Raw genomic sequence first — 18,101 nt, forward strand, 5'->3', positions numbered from 1 at the left:
GCACTCATATGAGAACCCAATCATTCGTATACACGTGCATATATGTGTGTATGTATAGGATTTATTATAAACATTATTTGCGTGTATTTTTGTATTTATGTGCTTATAACACCAATTCCCTAACCACTAATTCTCGCTCATTTGATCATGGGTATGTATAGTTGAACAAGAAGAAGGACGTATAAATAAAGCCCTGCTTTGCCACCAGGGTTGTGAGAGAAGGTGAGGAGAGCCAAGAAGAAGGGAGAAGGGAAGGGAACAGGCCTGTTTTTTTTTCTTCTCCACAGTCATTCAGTAAACATTTATTAAGTGCCTACTATGTGCCAAGGGTAGCTAGATGGTACGGTGGATAGAGCACTGGGCTTGGAATCAGGAAGACCCGTCCTCATAAATTCAAATCTGGCCACAGACTCTTAGTAGCTGTGTGACCCTAGTCAAGTTACTTAACCCTGATTGCTTCAGTTCCTGATCTGTCAAATAAACTGGAGAAAGAAATGGCAAACAGCTCCAGTATCTTTGCCAAGAAAAACCCAAATGGGGTCACCAAGAGTCAGACATGACTGGAAAACAACTCACCAACCACCACCAGTTTTGTGCCAGGCACTGAGGTTACAGAAAGAAGCTCCCTGGCCTCAAGGAGCTTACACTCTAACACAGTTCTGTGTTTGCTTACACTGCAGTGCCACCCTAGCGGATGCCTTATTGATCTCTGTATGCAAATGGGTATAATAATGGTGCTAAAGCAGACCTGGAACAATTTCATGGAGCTTGGCTACCCGTAAGTACTAGAGACGTCCCACCCTGGGGGCATGCTGCCTTGTGTGGATGGCCCGGGAGAGGGCCCATGTTGGAGTGGGCCATGTCTCTCAGTGGTATTGGAAGGTGATTCTGCTAGCCACCCATGATGGTGGAGAGAGCACTAGACCTGGAGCCGGGAGACATCTGGGTGGGTATCTCAGCTCTGCCATTCACTGTCTTGTGACCTTGGGCAAAGCCCAGTGAATAAAATGGCCTCCGCTATTCTTTCCAGCTCAAACTCTGTGATTCTGCTTCTGACACACACTCGCTATGTGATGAGCCTTTCTGAGTCTCAGTGTTTGCATCGGGAAAATGGGCATCACACTACACCCTAGGATTTGGGGGGCAGGAAGGGGCAATCAGAGAATGTATTCAGTCATTACCAGATAATGTATTTGTGAACATCAAAGTGCTGTGGGGGTCAGGATCATTAGGATCATAGAGTCAGAGCTACAAGGGCCCTCTGAGGACACCCAGTCTGTTTCACTTCAATGATGAGGAAACAGAGACTCATGGCAGAAGCAGGCTTTGGACCCCAGCAGTCAGTCAACAAACATTTATTAATCACCTACTATATGCTAAGTGCTGCCCTCTGACATCAAAGCCAACACTCTACATCATGCCACACTGCCTTCTGTAGCTACAATTTTTTTAAAGTAACATACAGGTTAAGTCTGTGTTGAAGCTGCCAAGAACCTTGTGGGCGAGGCACTAGTGAGTTCACACCTTGGTTCATTCTATACCAAGGAGCTGATCCTGACCTTTGCAGGGACCCTTCCTGCACCCACCTTGGGTAAAGATGGGAGGGTAGCCATTTTAGAACCTTGGAAGTGCCCGGCAGACAACCAGGGTTCAAATCTCACCTATGATATATGTCACCTGGGTGACCCTGGGCGGGTCATTTATACACTCCAAGCCTCAGTTTCCTCATTGGTAAAATGGGAGGGACTAGATTCTAACTCCTCATCTAGGATCCTCTGAGCATGTCAGGGTGAGGGGTAGTTCAGGGAATGGGGAAAAACAAAACCAATAGCAGCCCATGATTGTAGCTAATGATAACGATGACCTCCAAGTGGAAAGAATGCTAGTCTCTGGGCTGCAGACACACAACTGCATGTTATTGTGAGCTCACTCTTTGTTCTAATTAAATAAAGGCTTTTGATTCTGCCCTGTTTGCAATTGTAGACAGTTGGGTTTTATGGAGATGTAAATCTGCAATGTTTTGTCTCTTCCTGTCTGTCCTCCCCGGACTCGCTGGTTTGTGTCGGAGGTCTTTATTAGGACATTGCATAAGGATCAAGAACGTCTTATCCCACCCTGGCCTTCTCTCCTCTCCTCCTCTACTCCTTCCTCCCATGCTGAGGCCACTAACAGGCACTCGGAAGCTTGGAAAGCCCCCCCCACCTCTTCAGCCGCTCCGGCGTCAGGGGGTGGTTTGCCATCTTCACTTCTATCTCCCAAGTCTCCTGTTGCAAGCCTTTGACTCTCCTTCTCCAGCTTCTTAACGTACCAGAGGAGAAAAGGTCAAAAACTAGGAAACCTATTTTAAATGACTAACTATCATAATATTTTTTCAAATAAAAAAGCCCCTCATGGAAATTCTGTTGAAATACAAATAATTGGAGAAGTCACTGAGGCGAGGAGTCCTAGACTATCATTCTCTCCTGAGATCGAGACAGTCAGGGAATTGGAGGGCCCCTTGTGGTGCTCCCAAGGGTGTACTCCTGCAGCCCCTGGCCTGCCTCAGTGCCCCCCACTCCCTACACACAGCCATCCCACCCTCTTCCTCTGGAAGCCTGCTCATGGGAAGCACCCCTTCTGTACCCTGCATTTCTCTTTCTTTATGTCTTACAGCTACAGAGATAAAGCTGACCCTGACTTCTCAGTGAAGTGGCTTAAGCCACTGTGCTAATAATGGGAGAGATGACAATGAGGACGCTAGATGGCACTTAGTGCCTACTGGGTGTCGGGAACTGTGTGAAGACCCTGACAATTCTCTCATTTGATCCTCCCAACCACCCTGGGAGGTGGGTGCTATTATTATCCCCATTTTACAGATGAGGAAACTGAGGTAAACAGAAGTGAAGTAACTTGCCAAGGGTCACACAGCTACTGTGTCTAAGGCTGGATTTGAACTCAGGTCTTCCTGAGTCCTGGCCCTGGTGCTCTATCCACTGCACCACCTTGCTGATCTAATGGTGGGTGTTCTCCTTCACACATTCTTCCCCCCACCCCATCACATAGCCCATGGCCATCAGCCAGAATGGGAAGAGTGGGAATGATAAAATCTGAGGAATGACTCCCATCCAAACTATAAGGGTCAGCGAAGGATGCGTGGCTAGTGCTCCCCCACTGGTCTGGGCTGATGGAACAGGCTCTGCCTGTGGAGTTCTCAGAGCTGGGCTTGGGTTCTGGATCAGCCACTTATGGGCCAGTCCCAAGCTCTTCAGGGCCTAGTTTTCTCATCTTTAAGATGGGGGTGTTACCTGCCCTTAGGGAATGCAACAAGAGGTCTGGTGGGGAAAGACAAACATACCAAATAATTTCACAATACGAGGGTGAGCTGGGAGGTGACAGTGGCCCTCTAAGACATTACAATAAAGAACAGGCGTGGATCACATTGCTAAAATTAATAACAAGAAGTAGTATTTATATAGCCTTTTAAGGTTCATAAAGTTCTTTGCAAATATCATCCTTACAACAACCCTGGGAAGTAGGTATTGTTATCATCCTTATTTCAGAGATGAAAAAACTAAGGCTGAGTTAGGCTAAGTGACTTGCCTGGGGTCACACAGCTGATCAGTGTCTGAGGCTAGATTTGAACTTGGGTCTTCCGGACTGCAGGCCCAGTGCTCTCTGTACTTTACCATGAGCTGCCTCAGAGTTCCACTTCCCGTTGAAAGACACCTCATTTGTAGTTGTTGTAAGTAGGTCCCAGGGTGGTTGCGAACTTCTGAGATAAGGTACACAAAGTATCTTGTAAATGACCATGGGCAGCCTTCATGGCTTCCTGGTTAGCCACTGGTGTTGCCACCAGCATGGACCCCAAAGTCCAGGTCCTTCTTTCTCTTGTCTTGAACATGTCTCCAGTTTTTCATTTCTCCTTTTGTTGTGTTTGCGTATGATAACTGGCTCCTTTGGGCCCTGGAAGTCTTTTATAAATACATTTTTTTCCCAAATTGATTTTTTTTTGTCATGCAGGTTAATTCAGAACTGGTGGACGAGGAGAAAAGTCCGTCAAGAGCAAGGCACACAGAGAAAAACCAGTTTCCCACAATGGGAAAGGGACTATAACCTGCAGCCCATGAATGCTTATGGGCTCTTTGATGAATACCTAGAAATGAGTATGGAAAAGTTCTTTTGCCTATTTTTAAAATGTGGATTTTAGCCCTCTGGGATATTCTTACCTAAATCTACTCCTGTTCTTGGAAAGATGTTTGATTGATAGTATAACAAACACCTGCTGTGTGCAAGGCACCATCCTAGATGCTGCCAGGGATACCAAATTGGCCAAGCAATGGACCTTGTTCTCAAGGAGATCTTAAGCATTGGAGCTACACAGCCAAGATGACGCAGAGGACCCAGGTCCATTCTCCCTTCTGTGTCCTCGGATAGGCTGCTTCACTTCCCTAGGCCTCCATTTCCTCGTCTGAAAAAAAGAGATTTGAACTAGGTGGTCTCTGAGGTCCTCTGCAGCTCCAGATACCTAGGGTTATTACTTTAAGAAATTCTGCCTATATCCTCACCATAGCAAAAAATCAGACAATTTAACACAAAGGGGAAAAAAATCTGTTCCATTTGTTTCTGACATCAAGTGGACAGGTGTCAGAGTGTTCCAGAAAGAGTACAATGTTCTTATCTTTTAGAAGTCAGGGATGAACAGAAATGAGTTTTCAGAAAATAACAAACCAAAGAAAAAGCAGTTCTCCTTATCGACTCAAGAAAACCTAGGCTCAGCTCACATTTAAGAAGGAACTGTTCTCTAAGAGACTAAATTTAGAATGCACCTTTAAAGTTTTCCCCATCGGAATATTTTCTCTGCTTAAAAAAACACAAGTCTCTTTGGACACTAGTAAAATCCAAGTGCAGTCATCTTTCTGATATGTGATGTTTTGGGATGGCTTATGCACCAAATATCTACTGGTGTTTTTACAGTTTCAATTACAAGACGCCTGAATGGTATAACGTCAGGTTGAAATCAAAGTGAGCATTAATGCAGAATTTAATGAATACAGTTTATTAATAGAACAAGCTCATTTTAAGGCACTGATGCACTGTTTCTTCCTCCCCAATAAGTAAGAGAGATAGAAATGGATAGGTGGGTGGGAGGAAAGAAGGAAGAAAGGAAAAAGAAAGGAAGGAAAAGACAGAAGAAAAGGAAAAAGGAAGGAAAGGAAGAAAAAGAAGGAAGCAAGGAAAGGAAGGAAGGAAAGAATATAGTATTCAGTTCATCACTACATGCATCTTATTTTAAATTCTAATTGGCAAGAATGATGTTGATGGTTTTATATAACAGACAACTGTGCTGCCAGCACCTTTCCTCTCCCCCTACCCCCCCAAAAAAGAATCCACCTTATTTCCTAGAGGGAAATTCTCATAACAGAAGTAGGGAGACAATTATTTCTCTTCCTATAATGGAGGTGTACCATGTAGATGGATCTCACGCAACCAAGTCAGCTATATGTTATATTCTTGGTTTCATTTGTCCACTAGGGTACAGTCCAGACTCAACCTTAACCCTTTAAAAATTTATATTACATATATATGTAATTTTATATGTATGTAATATATAAATATATAAATATATATATATATATATATAAAACCCTTTTAAAATTTATATAAATTTAGGAGAGAGAGCATGGAATAGCAGATTGAGAGCTGGCCTCAGCCAGAAAGATTTGAATGCTAATCCTGCCTCTGACCCCTGTTGGCTAAGTGAGCCTGAACAAGTGCCCCCAAACAACTTTCTATGACTTTAAGTTTCCAACCTCTGTTGGTAGAGGGAGTCCCTCTCCTGGGAGTTCCCTATATCATTGAAATCACATTTATTGGGGCAGCTAGGTGGCGCAGTGGAGAGAGCACCGGCCCTGGATTCAGGAGGACCTGAGTTCAAATCCGGCCTCAGACCCTTACTATCTGTGTGACCCTGGGCTTAACCCCATTTGCCCTGCAAAAAAAAGAAAGAAAAGAAAAAGAAAAAAGAAAAGAAATCATATTTATTAAACATGTGTCCATGAAGCTCCCCAAATATCTTTGCTTCTTAGATGACTCAAAGATTCACTGTGGACACATTCTAACTACATTTAATTTTTTTTCTTATTCCTTTTTCATTTTGCACTCATTAATTTAACCATTCATTCTCCAGCCAACATTAAGGGCCTACTATACAGTGGGAGAGAAACAAGGTTATGTAAAATATGTCCTTCAACCTTTCAGAACTTAAAGTCTGAAAGAGTGAGGAATTAAGTTTTCTGCTAAATAATACTAGGATGGATATTCAGGACAACTAGGGGGCACAATAGAGTGCCCAGCCTGGAGTCAGGAAGACTCTTCTTCCTGAGTTCAAATCCAGCCTCAGACACTTACCAGCTGTGTGACCTTGAGCAAGTCACTTCACCCTGTTTGCCTCAGTTTCCTTTTCTATACAATGAGCTAGAGAAGGAAATGGCAAATCACTCCGGTATCTCTGCCAAGAAAACCCTAAATGGAGTCGTGAAGAGTCGGACACGACTGAAAATTCAACAACTAGGATACTTAATGAAATCACATTCTTTGATGAAGCAGGCAGAACCCTATACTTAGAATGTGAATGCCCTGGGTTCAAATTTCATCTCTGATAGGAGCTATGTGATCATGGGTAAGTCACTTAATGTTTTTGAGTCTCAGTTTCCTTCTATAAAATGAGGATGTTGCACTAGAAGCCTTTAAAGTCTCTTCCAACTCATTTTATTCCTACGAATCTATATTTGTAGCTTCTCTCAAAGTACCAGATTTCATGGAATTGTAGTAAAAACTATAAAAGTTTTTCCTTATTTGAAGAACTTCTTGATTATCATGTTGTTTCAAGTTGGAAGGCAAAATTATAAACCCTACTTATCATGTAATATAATATAGATCAAATGTCCCAAATTTTATAAAAGCTCATTAAGTTTCTTCAAAAAAAAAACAAACAACAAATAAGCAGGCCAATTAGTCAGTCAGTCAATCAGTGTGCAACAGAGACCTCCCTACATCTGGCCAAATTAAAATTTAAGAGCTCTCTAGTTTTATCATTTTATTTTATTTATTTAATTTTTTGGCAGGCCAATGAGGGGCTAAGTGACTTGCCCAGGGTCACACAGCTAGTGTCAAGTGTCTGAGGCTGGATTTGAACTCAGGTCCTCCTGAATCCAAGGCCAGTGCTTTATCCACTGTGCCACCTAGCTGCCCCCCTATCATTTTATGCATTAAGCCCATGTGTCATTAAAGCTTACTCTAAAACAGTAATTCCTACATAGTTCACATGATTAATTTCAAACCAAAATGAAGGTATGATGCCAAGAATAAGAAAGGTGATGATCTGGGTGTCAGAACATACTCAGAGTATTGTGCTCAGTTTGAGGCAACAAACTAGAATATCTAGAAGAAGAGAACTTAAATCATAAGAGGACTGTGAACTTTGATATGTGAGTTTGGGTGAAAGGAACTGTTCTGTTCCACATTTTGGAAATGACATCAATAAGATGGAGAGCAATCAGAAAAGTGACATATGACGGTCAGTCAGACATGAAGAATAGGCCAGCAGCATGGTACAGTCTGAGGAACACTGGACTCGGGGTCAGAGAGTCACCACAGGCAAGCCTTTTAACTTTCTTGGGCCTCACTTTCCTTATCTGTAAATTGAGGAAATTGGAGATGATCTCTAAGGTCCTAGCTCTAAATCTATGTTCTAGGACCCTATGTTTCTGTGCAACTAATGTTTTCCATTAAGAAAAGACAAGCTGGGGGGAGAGCACAGGCTCTCATCAGGAAGAGGCATCAAACTTGTTCTGTTAGGCCCCCAGAGGGCAGAACTAGTAGCAAGAGGTGAGAGTTGCAAAGAGGTAAATCCAAAGTTTGATAAAAGAAAACACTGCCAGATGATTAGAGCTTTCTAGAAATGGAATGGGCTAGACTGGAAGTAAGTGGTTCCCCCTCACTGGAAGTCTTGTAGCCAAGGCTGGATAACGACCTGTCAGGGACATTATATGGGACATTTTCAGGTGTGAGTAGGATTAGGTGGCTACAGAGATCTCCTCTGACTCTGAAATTGCTTGTATTTATGTGTGATCTTGTCTTCATTTTGCATACATTCTCTATCCTCATATGTTGACTTGTTTCCCCCTAGCTTGGTGCTTTCCAGTTGATTGACCATATCTCTCTCCCTGCACAGCCCGCTGGCTTCTCCAAATTGTCTTAGCATCTCACCTTTCACATCTGCCTCTCTCTGTGACTCCTCTATTCCTGTTAATGGCACCATCATCCTCATTATCCCAGCTGGGTTTCCTGGAGTCTTCTCCAACTCACCAGATCCTAGCCAAGGCCTGCAAGTCTTCCTTCTGTGTTATTTATCCATCTTCTTTTTCCATGTCCAGTGTCGCTATCCAGTTTAAAGTCTCCTCCTCTTTCCTGGACTTTTGTTACAGCCTCCTAATTGCTGTTCCTATCTCCAAGCTATCTTGCTCCCTTCTCTAACCCATCCTTCACATCTCTGTCTAACTCATGTTTCTAACACACAACTATCACTCCACTGTTCAGCAATCTTCAATGGCTCCCCATTACCTTACAAATAAAAACAAACTCCTTAGTGTATCACCCCAGACTCTCCAGAATCTGGTCACACCCCAACTTTTCATCCTGATCTCAGTCCTCTTCTTCAAATACTCTACACGCCAATCAAACTGACCACTCACCATCCCTCATGCTCGTCTTGCCTTCTCCCACATCTATGCATTTGTTCATGTCATCTCCAATGCACAAACTATTCTTCCACCTTTCTCTTCCCAAACCTTACTTCTTGAAATCCTTTTCTTCAAGGTACAGGACATTCCTCTGATTCTCTAAGCTGGAAGCAACCACTTCCTTCTCAAGTTTCTCCTAGCACTTTAAGTGGGCTTCTCGTGGTCTTACTGGCAAATAGACATGATAGCTATTGATGTCCATCTCATATTCTGTAATCCTATTAGACTGTAAGCTCCTTGAGCACAGGCCTCATTCCTTATTCATCTTTCCATTCCCTACACTTAGCACAGCGCCTTCATTTGACTGAGACTCCATAAATATTTGTTGAACTGTCTACACTGCACTGAAACAGTTGGTCGGTGTAACTGATGGCTCCAACATCTAGTTTGGGAAACATCTCCATCAAGCCCATTCTTTCATGTCATATAGACCAAAAACAACCAGTGAACTCATCACACTTTTCCACCTTTCAAGGAACTGTTGTCACAGATACGTGCCTTCTAAGGGCCTTTATTCTCCTCTTATTTATGTTGATATTCAAGTTCCTGTTGTGAGAAAGAGACCCCTCCCCACCACCTCCCCCAGTTCTCTTTCCAGCTGGCAAATTATTTCCTTCTTACTAATCATTGTTTCTTCATGACTGGATTGCTGGGAAGACCCAAAAGTGAAACAAGTAGAAAGAGAAAGATCATTCCAACAACTGCTTGTCTGTTGCCTGGATGATTAAGAGGGTTTTTTTTAAGAATTTGGTTTTTCTCACCCCGCCCCTGCCAACTAGTTATTTTAGCTTCAGGAGGTATAGTTTAAATAATCTATTTCTGTATGGCACCTGAAATTATAGCGCTCCATAGAAAATAAACTCCATGAGGGCAAAAATGGTTTCATTCTTTTGCTTTTATCCCCATTGGTCCTTGCACACAGTGGGCGCTTAATAAGTGCTAGTTAAATTGCCCACTGGAAAAAGCTCTCCCCTGTGCTCTCATATTGAGAGCAATGACAGCTCTAATAGTATCTAACAGCCATGAGCCTGCCAGAAGGGAGGGTGGAAAACCTACGAAGTTTGTGATCTTTTCCTGTTCCTTTTTCTAGTTCTTCAGTTCGGCTTCACCACTATCTTTGTCGCAGCCTTCCCCTTGGCACCACTCCTGGCCTTACTGAACAACATTATTGAAATCCGACTGGATGCATACAAATTTGTGACACAGTGGAGGCGACCTTTAGCTTCAAGAGCCAAAGACATAGGTGAGACAGCGGAAATCTGTGTGCATGTCAGAAATCAAGGCTTCATCCACTGGTAATTAAAATAGAAATAGCAAACCTTACTCCATGAATAGTGATTTTCCCCACAGTGGGTTGAAAATGAATCTGTGATTGCCTACGAAAAAAATATTCATTTTTTGTTCAAGCAAGAGGTGGCATGGCTTCTGGAGATGAGAGACGACTAAGGGAGGTCATTGTGGCTGTCTTCAAGAATTTGAAGGGATGTCATGTAGAGAAGTGACTAGATTTGTTCTGCTGACCTCAGAGGGAAGATGCAGGAGAGACAGATGGAAGTTGCAAAAAAGCAAATGTAGGCTTGATGTCAGGAAAAACTTCCTAACAATTAGAGTTGGCCTAAAGTAGAATGGAGTTCCTCAGGAGGTGGTATTCAGGCTGAAGGCTGGATGGCCACTTGTCTGTCATGTTGTAGAGGGGATCCTTTTTTAGGGATAGCATGATCTAGAAGGCTAGAATCTCTAATCCATTTCTTAAAGTCTTCATTTCTCTGACCACTAGACTTGGAGTCTGAGAGATTGGGGGTCAAGTTCTGCTCTTTACTCTACTTATGTGGCCAATAGAAAGTTACTTAGTGTTTCTGTGCCTTGGTTTCATTTATCATCTTTAAAACAGAGAAAATGATATTTAAGATAGCCACCTCATAAGGGTGTTGGGAAGGCCAATGAAGATGGTAAAGAACTTGGCAGACTTCAAAGTGTTTTATAAAGTTATTATTGTTGTTGAAAATTGTGGCCTTTTACAAAAAAAAAAACCCCATAATTGTGGCCTTTAAGAATAATTTATGGGGCAGCTAGGTGGCACAGTGGATAAAGCACCAGTCCTGGATTCAGGAGTACCTGAGTTCAAATCCATCCTCAGATACTTGACACTTACTAGCTGTGTGACACTGGGCAAGTCACTTAACTCCCATTGCCCCGCAAAAAGAAAAGAAAAGAATAAATTATGCTGTCATTGGGACATTTAAGACTTTCCTCATTCAGTTGGCCAAGAAGCATCTACAAGGTGTCCCAAAAGTCTTGCTGCCATTTTAAGCTTTGATAGGTTTAAAAAACAACAAATCAGGCACTTGATGGAAATAAGAAACAGGAAAGGAGATTACTGCATCTATCTTGCATGCACCTGGAATGTAAGCTTCTTGAGGGTAGGGACTTTTTCCCCACTTTGCCTCCCCAGCAGTTAGCACAGGTTGCCTAGCATATAGCTTATTAAAGATTTGTTGACTGAATGATTCCTAGTAAGCGTTTGATACAGTGTCCCAAAAGTCATAGTGTGATTTAAAGCAGCTTAAAGCTTGTTGTCTAATGGAGGAGACGATATGTAAATTGATATTAAAATTTTGTTTTTACATATATTTTGGAAAATTCTATTCAATAAATTACCAGGGTCACACAAGACATATACAGTAGATATTTTTTTGCTGTTTCTTAGTAAATTCTACCTTGGTTTTTTTTTTCTTTTTTAAAAAATAAACTCTCAGTTCTCTTTAGATTAGATGCTCTGAGGCACTGGATTTATTAAACTCTTCTCTGAGCAATGTCCATAAAGATGCTAAATTCAGGCTTTTCAACCCTGAAGATAACCTTTTGTCTTGGAAGTTAATGGGGTTTAGGTTTGAGGAGTGTTGGCAAGGCCTGTGAAATCCAAGGACGGGTCTCGAGCAAGGGCAGCCTCCGCTGTCGATGCTTTTGGCTCAGACTGTAGAGACCACTGATAATGAACTGGCATGGCCTCTTGGCAAGTCACTTAACCCTCATTGCCCAGCAAAACAAAACAAACAAAAATAACAATAGTAATGATGAAAACAAGCAATGTGATGTAACAGGCTTGTTGCTTAGGAGATTGTTGTTCCTAGAGTTAATTGAATACCATTTTTTCCCTTTGCATAGGAATCTGGTATGGAATTCTTGAAGGTATTGGGATTCTCTCTGTGATCACAAATGCATTTGTCATAGCCATAACATCCGACTTCATCCCTCGCCTGGTTTATGCTTACAAATACGGACCTTGCGCAGGCCAAGGAGAAGCTGGACAAAAGTAAGTCTAGGCCACTGAGCCATCATGCCCTTAGCCATTTATTTCTTAAATATTTATGGCAGGGATAAAACTGGGAGAGGGACAGTTGTCAAGGATGCAAGGATAGAGTTGTGAGCATAAGCAATCTTAAATGTGGATTGTAGTTGAAAGAATACAGGCTATGGAGTCAGAGGTTCAAATCGTGCCTCTAAAGCTTGCCATCTGTGTGACCTCAGAAATTTGACCTCACTTCCCTGGGTTGCGAGTTACATCATCTGTGAAATGAAAGAGCTGAAGTAGTTGAACTCCAAGATCTCTTCTATCTCGAGACAAGTTTCTCCTGAATACAGGAAATGAGTCACAATCTGATTCAATATGCCACCCAACAAACAAGTTCTGTGAATTAACCCCGCATATCATACAACTAAAATCTGAATGTCATTCAGAGCTGTTGGCAGTGACCCAGCCCAATACAAGTGCAGGAAAGCTAGACCCTGGAAATCCCATGAATGGTGTGTGTGTGTGTGTGTGTGTGTGTGTGTGTGTGTGTGTGTGTGTGTGTGTGTGAGGACTGGCATCTCTGGGCTGGCTGGAGACAGAAGTGTAGAGCCAGCACAGTGGGCCTTCAGCCCAGCCAGCCTCATCTCTGGACCCTTTTATGTCCCCAGTCTCTCCCCCTCAGAGCCCTGGGGCATCCTACTTTCCCCTCCCTCTCCACTGCAGGATCTGACAAAATCATTCCAACAGGAGATGAGCTGAATGGAGCTTGTGTTGTCCTTGTGTTCAGCATGGAGCTTGCATGCTGTGGCTCCAATGTGGGGAGACAATACACAAAAGGAAGCTGGAATGGGGGGTGGAGGAGCAAGGGGACTACCAGGGGAGTGCCCAGCAATGGAGCATGGTCTTCTGGGGAGATGAGACCCAACTAAAAGGGAAGGCTTTGGGAGGAATCGATTGCTCCATTCTCCAATCCGAGGGTGCTGAGTGCCAAACCCTGAATCAGTCTGCAGGGGGAGGACATTTCAGGTGACCAGCCTCTCCTTGGGGCAGCAGGCTGTTCCCTGGAGTACAAAGCAAGGAGAGCCGCTGTTGGTGGCAGAGCTGGCGTGAGAGGCAGGGCTCAGAGCTGTCTCTTTCTGGCTCCACATTCGGCTCTCTCGCTAGTAAATGCAAAGTAATTCGGGGGAGCACTCGTGGCTGTGGGGATCAGGAAAGGCCCCATTTAGGACCAATGAACTGGAGTTTTGAACCAAATGAGCCATTTGAAGCTGGAGGTGAGGAAGAAATTAGGATACAGCCTAAGCCAAAAGCATCGGAGGAAAAGACGCGTGTCTTCCAAACAGCCGGGAGGACAGGTCAGATTATAGCACACACGAAGGGAGTGGTGTCTAACAGGCCCAGAAGGACAGACGGAGCCAGACGTGAGGGGCTCTAAGTGCCATCTGAAGCCCAAAAGCAAGAGTCTCTGCTCACATAGGACCTTATAATTGACTCTGTTAGAGTAGGGCCAATATTCACTTTTCATTATCTTATGTAAGGAAGCTAAGAATCAATCAAATGACTTGTAAATGGCTGAGGCAGTGTTGAAGTCGGTCTTCCTGACTCTATCCATTATGTCACGCTACCTCTCAACTGTGCTAATAGTGCAGGAAAACTGCCTTCCCTTTCCTCGCCTGTAAATGGCATGCCTGGGCTTGGGCGACCAATGACAACAGTCCTAGCTGTCATACTCTCAGGATCACAGATTTCGAGATGGAAGGATCCTCACAAGCCCTCTGGGTGGACCCCCTTATTCTGAGGAGCTGAGGCTCAGTGTGTCTTACTCAAGGTAACACAAACAGAAAGTGGCAAGGCCAGGATTTGAACCTGGGTACACCTAATGTTCTTCCCTGATGTTGTCTGGTTATGGTAATGGTCTAACAGCACTTGCCCTCCCCGCTTTTTTTGCTTTTCATCCAAAAGAAGATGCTGAGTAATAACATATCAGCCTGGGCTTGTAAGGTTTGGCATCTGAAGAGGATGCATAATAAATAGCATTTAACAGTAAAGACTTGGTGGCGTGAACATGACTCCGACTCATTTGTGAAAATGGAGGGAGCACATTCACTGGGCCCACGGCAGATGTCCCATTACCTATCCTTCAGTTGAGCGCTTGACCAGAGAAAGCTGCTGTTGACGGGCAGACACTTTCATCATCTCTGAAGCCGTTTGGCTGATGAGCCGATCATGCAGGAGGTCATGAGCATTCCCTTTGACAGGGCCAGCATTTATTCCACCTTCTGTACCCAGCTTGCTCTCTGAGTGACTGGCAGGGTATTTCCTGGGCTTCCTATATTGCGAAGGGAGAAGAGTTTCATCTCCATGACAACAGATAATCAGCTTGGGCAACAAAGATATACATCATCCAGTCAAATGTTCACCGACATTAAACAGATGAGGGGGAAGAACAGTCCCAAACCACTCTGAATCTTCTACCAATCAGAGGCGGCTCCTCCGTCATGGGCTTCACCTGTGACCTGAGAAATGACCTTGTTTGTAGGGATGCTCGGTTGCACAGACAGAATGTGCTTCAGCCGCTCAAGCTTCCAGGATTGGGGGGCACCCAACAGCCACGTTTCTGTGTTCCTCATCGTCCACCTATTACATGCTAAGTGCAGGGGACAGAAAACAGAAGGTAAGCAGGCCTTGCCTTCAAGGATCTTATTTCTAGAGAGGTATGTCTATAGAGAGGCATGTCTACAACACTTGTCCAGGTATGTACAAAACACACGTCAAGCAGAGAGATATGAGGCAACCTTGGAGGCAGCAGTAACCAAGGAAATTGGAAAGACCATGTGGAGAAGGGAGCCCATCGGCAGACCTGTGGAAAGAGAAGCTGAGGTAGCTGGTAGCAAAGAAGCTCAGGCCTTGGAGAGAGGACTTGAATTCAGATCACTCTTCAGACACTTCCTAGTTGTATGTCCATGGGCACATCACTGGATCTCTTGGCTTCAGCCAAATGGGGCTAGAACAGTACCTGCCCAGCAGGATGGGTGCGAGAGTCAAACGAGATGACACCTGTGAAGGGTCCTGCAAACTTGAAGCACTCAATAGTGTTGTTATTTTCCACACTGTCCTAGAGGACCTGAAGACCAATGGTCTTATATGGGCACACCCTACCTGAGGGGACATGGAGGGGTTTTACAGTATCACCCTAAATGCCTATGAAGACTCTATTACATCATTGATTCTACACCTGCCCCCAACTCGCAAAGTCAAACCCTGTAAAATCACAAACCCCAATGTCATTCTGTTGATTTCTCCTTTGTAATACTGTTCTTTTGGAATTAAGTGCCCTTGTGATACTGTTTTGTCAGGACTTGACAACATGTTTTCTCAGAACTGATGAGCAGGGGCAGCTAGGTGGTGCAGTAGATAGAGCACCGGCCCTGGAGTCAGGAGAACCTTGAGTTCAAATCCAGCCTCAGACACTGAACACTTACTAGCTGTGTGACCCTGGGCAAGTCACTTAACCCCAATTGCCTCACCAAAAAAAAAAGAACTGACGAGTGACATTCATCACGACAGTCCACTAGTATGTGGCTTTACAAGCAGGGAACCATTTGCTCTTTTCACTAGATCTTTGACTTCTGGGGGGGCATAGGGATCACCTGATGAAAAGACTCCCTCTACCAACACATACCAACACCTGCTCTGGAGCTCATAGCAATCAATACATCAATCAGTCAATTATCATGTGTTTTCCAGGACTGTGCTGCCAGTGCCCTCCAAACTTGACAACCCGGAACAAAGCCTTAGTTGCCTAATTCTAGCCCTAGTAGACACTGATCCACAGCCCAGATTGCCCCTGCCCAACCCTCCACCATTAGACAGAAGGTCACTTAGAAATCAATCTACTTCTGTGGTCAGATTTTGTTTTCCAAGAAGTTATAAGGGGAAGCAGCTGATACCGAACACCCCTCTCGCCCCCAAAGAATTCACAACCTAAGCCCTTCCCTCTCCCTCAAGCTGCTCATCCAATTGGTTGCCAAATCTTACTGGTTCCACCTCCACAAGACCTTTCCTGTTCCCCACCATGTGCTGGGGCCAGTCTGAACCAGTGGAGAAAGCCAATGGTTAACTTTTCACTATGAACATCCATTGTTTGTCTAGGTTTAAGAGTGATAGAGAAAATGCTAATAATGCAAATTAAACCTAAAAGTGTGTTGTACATTTTTTTTGAAGAGCCAATTGTTAAACACTTACCATTCTACCCATGTAGTTTTCCCTTTCTCAATTCCCATAGCCACCACTTCTAGTATAGGCCCTTATCACCCCTCACCCAGCCATTACAGGGGCCTCCTAATTCGTTTCCGATTCCACAGCCTCCTTCTTTAGCTGAGCCTCTACACAACTGCCACAAAGATATTCCTAAAATATACATCTCATCTATCCTCCTCTTCAAACACCAGTGGCTCTATCATCTCTAGCATGTGGGTTCTTAACCTTGTTTGTGGCATGACCCACCCCCACACACACCCCAGCAACCTAGCAAAGTGTATGGACCCATTTTCAGAATGTTTTTAAATGCATAAAATATGTGGTATTACAAAAGAAACGAAAAGTGAGTGAAAATAAAAATTATGTTTCCCACCCAAGTTCATGGATGCCCAGGAATCTATCCACAGACATTTGGGGTGTGGCAGTGGGCCTGTGCATCCCAGGTTAAGAACCCTTGTTGTAGAATGAAATCTAACATGCCCTGCCTTGCTCCTAGACCAGTGCAGATGGATAACTTCTTTAGAATGCACAGTCTTTGAGAATTAACTAACTGGTGATCAATTCTCTTATAACCAGCCAGAGGTTAAACACCTTGTCCTTGGAGCACATGGCTAGCAGGTGTCAGGGACAAGGCCTGAATTCTGGTATTCCTCATTTCCAGGCCATCTCTATCCATTATGCTTCTCAAAATTTCTAACACCAAATAAAATAAAACCTTATGGTATCTATTATATTGAAAAAAACTTTTTAAAAAAATTATAATAGGGGCAGCTAGGTGGCGCAGTGGATAGAGCACTGGCCCTGGATTCAGGAGGACCTGAGTTCAAATCCGGCCTCAGACCCTTGCCACTTACTAGCTGTGTGACCCTGGGCAAGTCACTTAACCCCAATTGCCTCACAAAAAAATTACAATAATTTTAAGTGGAAAATGTGCTTTCTATTCCATTATTATATATTTATAAGCTAATTTTATAGCCTACAATAACTGTTACAGTCCTGGGTAAGTTACTTAACATTGGAATAATGCTTTAGGCAGCTAAGAGAGGAGTTATTCACCTGGAGATTGGACACTTGTGATATATAGCTATGTATGTATGTGCATGATGTGTGTATGGCTAGATGTATATTTATATCTAACACAGGCACATGTATGTACACATATATACATGTATGTTTATACATATATGATTCTGAGAAGGGGTTCACAGACCTTGCCAGATTGCCTGAGTGCAGGACGCACAGAAACGGGGAAGAATCCCTGCTCTAAGACTACAAGTTTCAGAGAGGGTATCAACCTGTTCTTAGAACATAACCTGGATTTGTGAAGTTGTGGAAGAAAAGCTAAGTTCAGAAAATCAACAAATGAGTTAATTTTAAGTGGAAGGAAACAGAACAAACATAACATCAAAGAGTAACTTGAGGGAAGGTGATAGTTATTAAATGAGAAATGATCCTGACAAAAGGTCATTTTTCAGGTGCCTGGACTTGGCATCTGGATGACAACTCTTGCCTCTGGCATTCTCTAGTTCTGGAACTTGAAGCAAGTTATTCTGGAAGCAGCTAGGTGGTAAAGTGGAGTCAGGAAGTCCTGAGTTCAAATCCTACCTCCTACACATACTAGCTCTGTGACTCTAGGCAAGTTCCTTAACCTGTTTGCCTCAGTGTCCTCATCCTCATAGAAACATAAGAATAGGACCTCTCTCCCAAAGTCGTTGTGAAGATCAACTAAGAAAATAATTGTCGGGGCAGCTAGGTGGCACAATGGATAG

The 18,101-nt window shown here is 43.6% G+C and overlaps 1 protein-coding gene across 5 annotated transcripts in view; it reads left to right on the forward strand.

Annotated features, from left to right (window-relative positions):
- The window catches only part of ANO4 (anoctamin 4), a 444,684-nt gene that overhangs the window by 408,196 nt on the left and 18,387 nt on the right, over window positions 1–18,101 (forward strand). For all 5 annotated transcript variants that reach the window (XM_043969145.1, XM_043969146.1, XM_043969147.1 and 2 more), the window contains 4 exons: window positions 681–778; window positions 4,000–4,142; window positions 9,871–10,023; window positions 11,946–12,093. In XM_043969145.1, coding sequence (XP_043825080.1) covers window positions 681–778; window positions 4,000–4,142; window positions 9,871–10,023; window positions 11,946–12,093 — 542 coding nt within the window. The remainder of the gene's footprint in view (window positions 1–680; window positions 779–3,999; window positions 4,143–9,870; window positions 10,024–11,945; window positions 12,094–18,101) is intronic.

This window comes from Dromiciops gliroides, chromosome 5 (assembly GCF_019393635.1).
Source record: "Dromiciops gliroides isolate mDroGli1 chromosome 5, mDroGli1.pri, whole genome shotgun sequence".
NCBI lineage: Eukaryota > Metazoa > Chordata > Mammalia > Microbiotheria > Microbiotheriidae > Dromiciops > Dromiciops gliroides.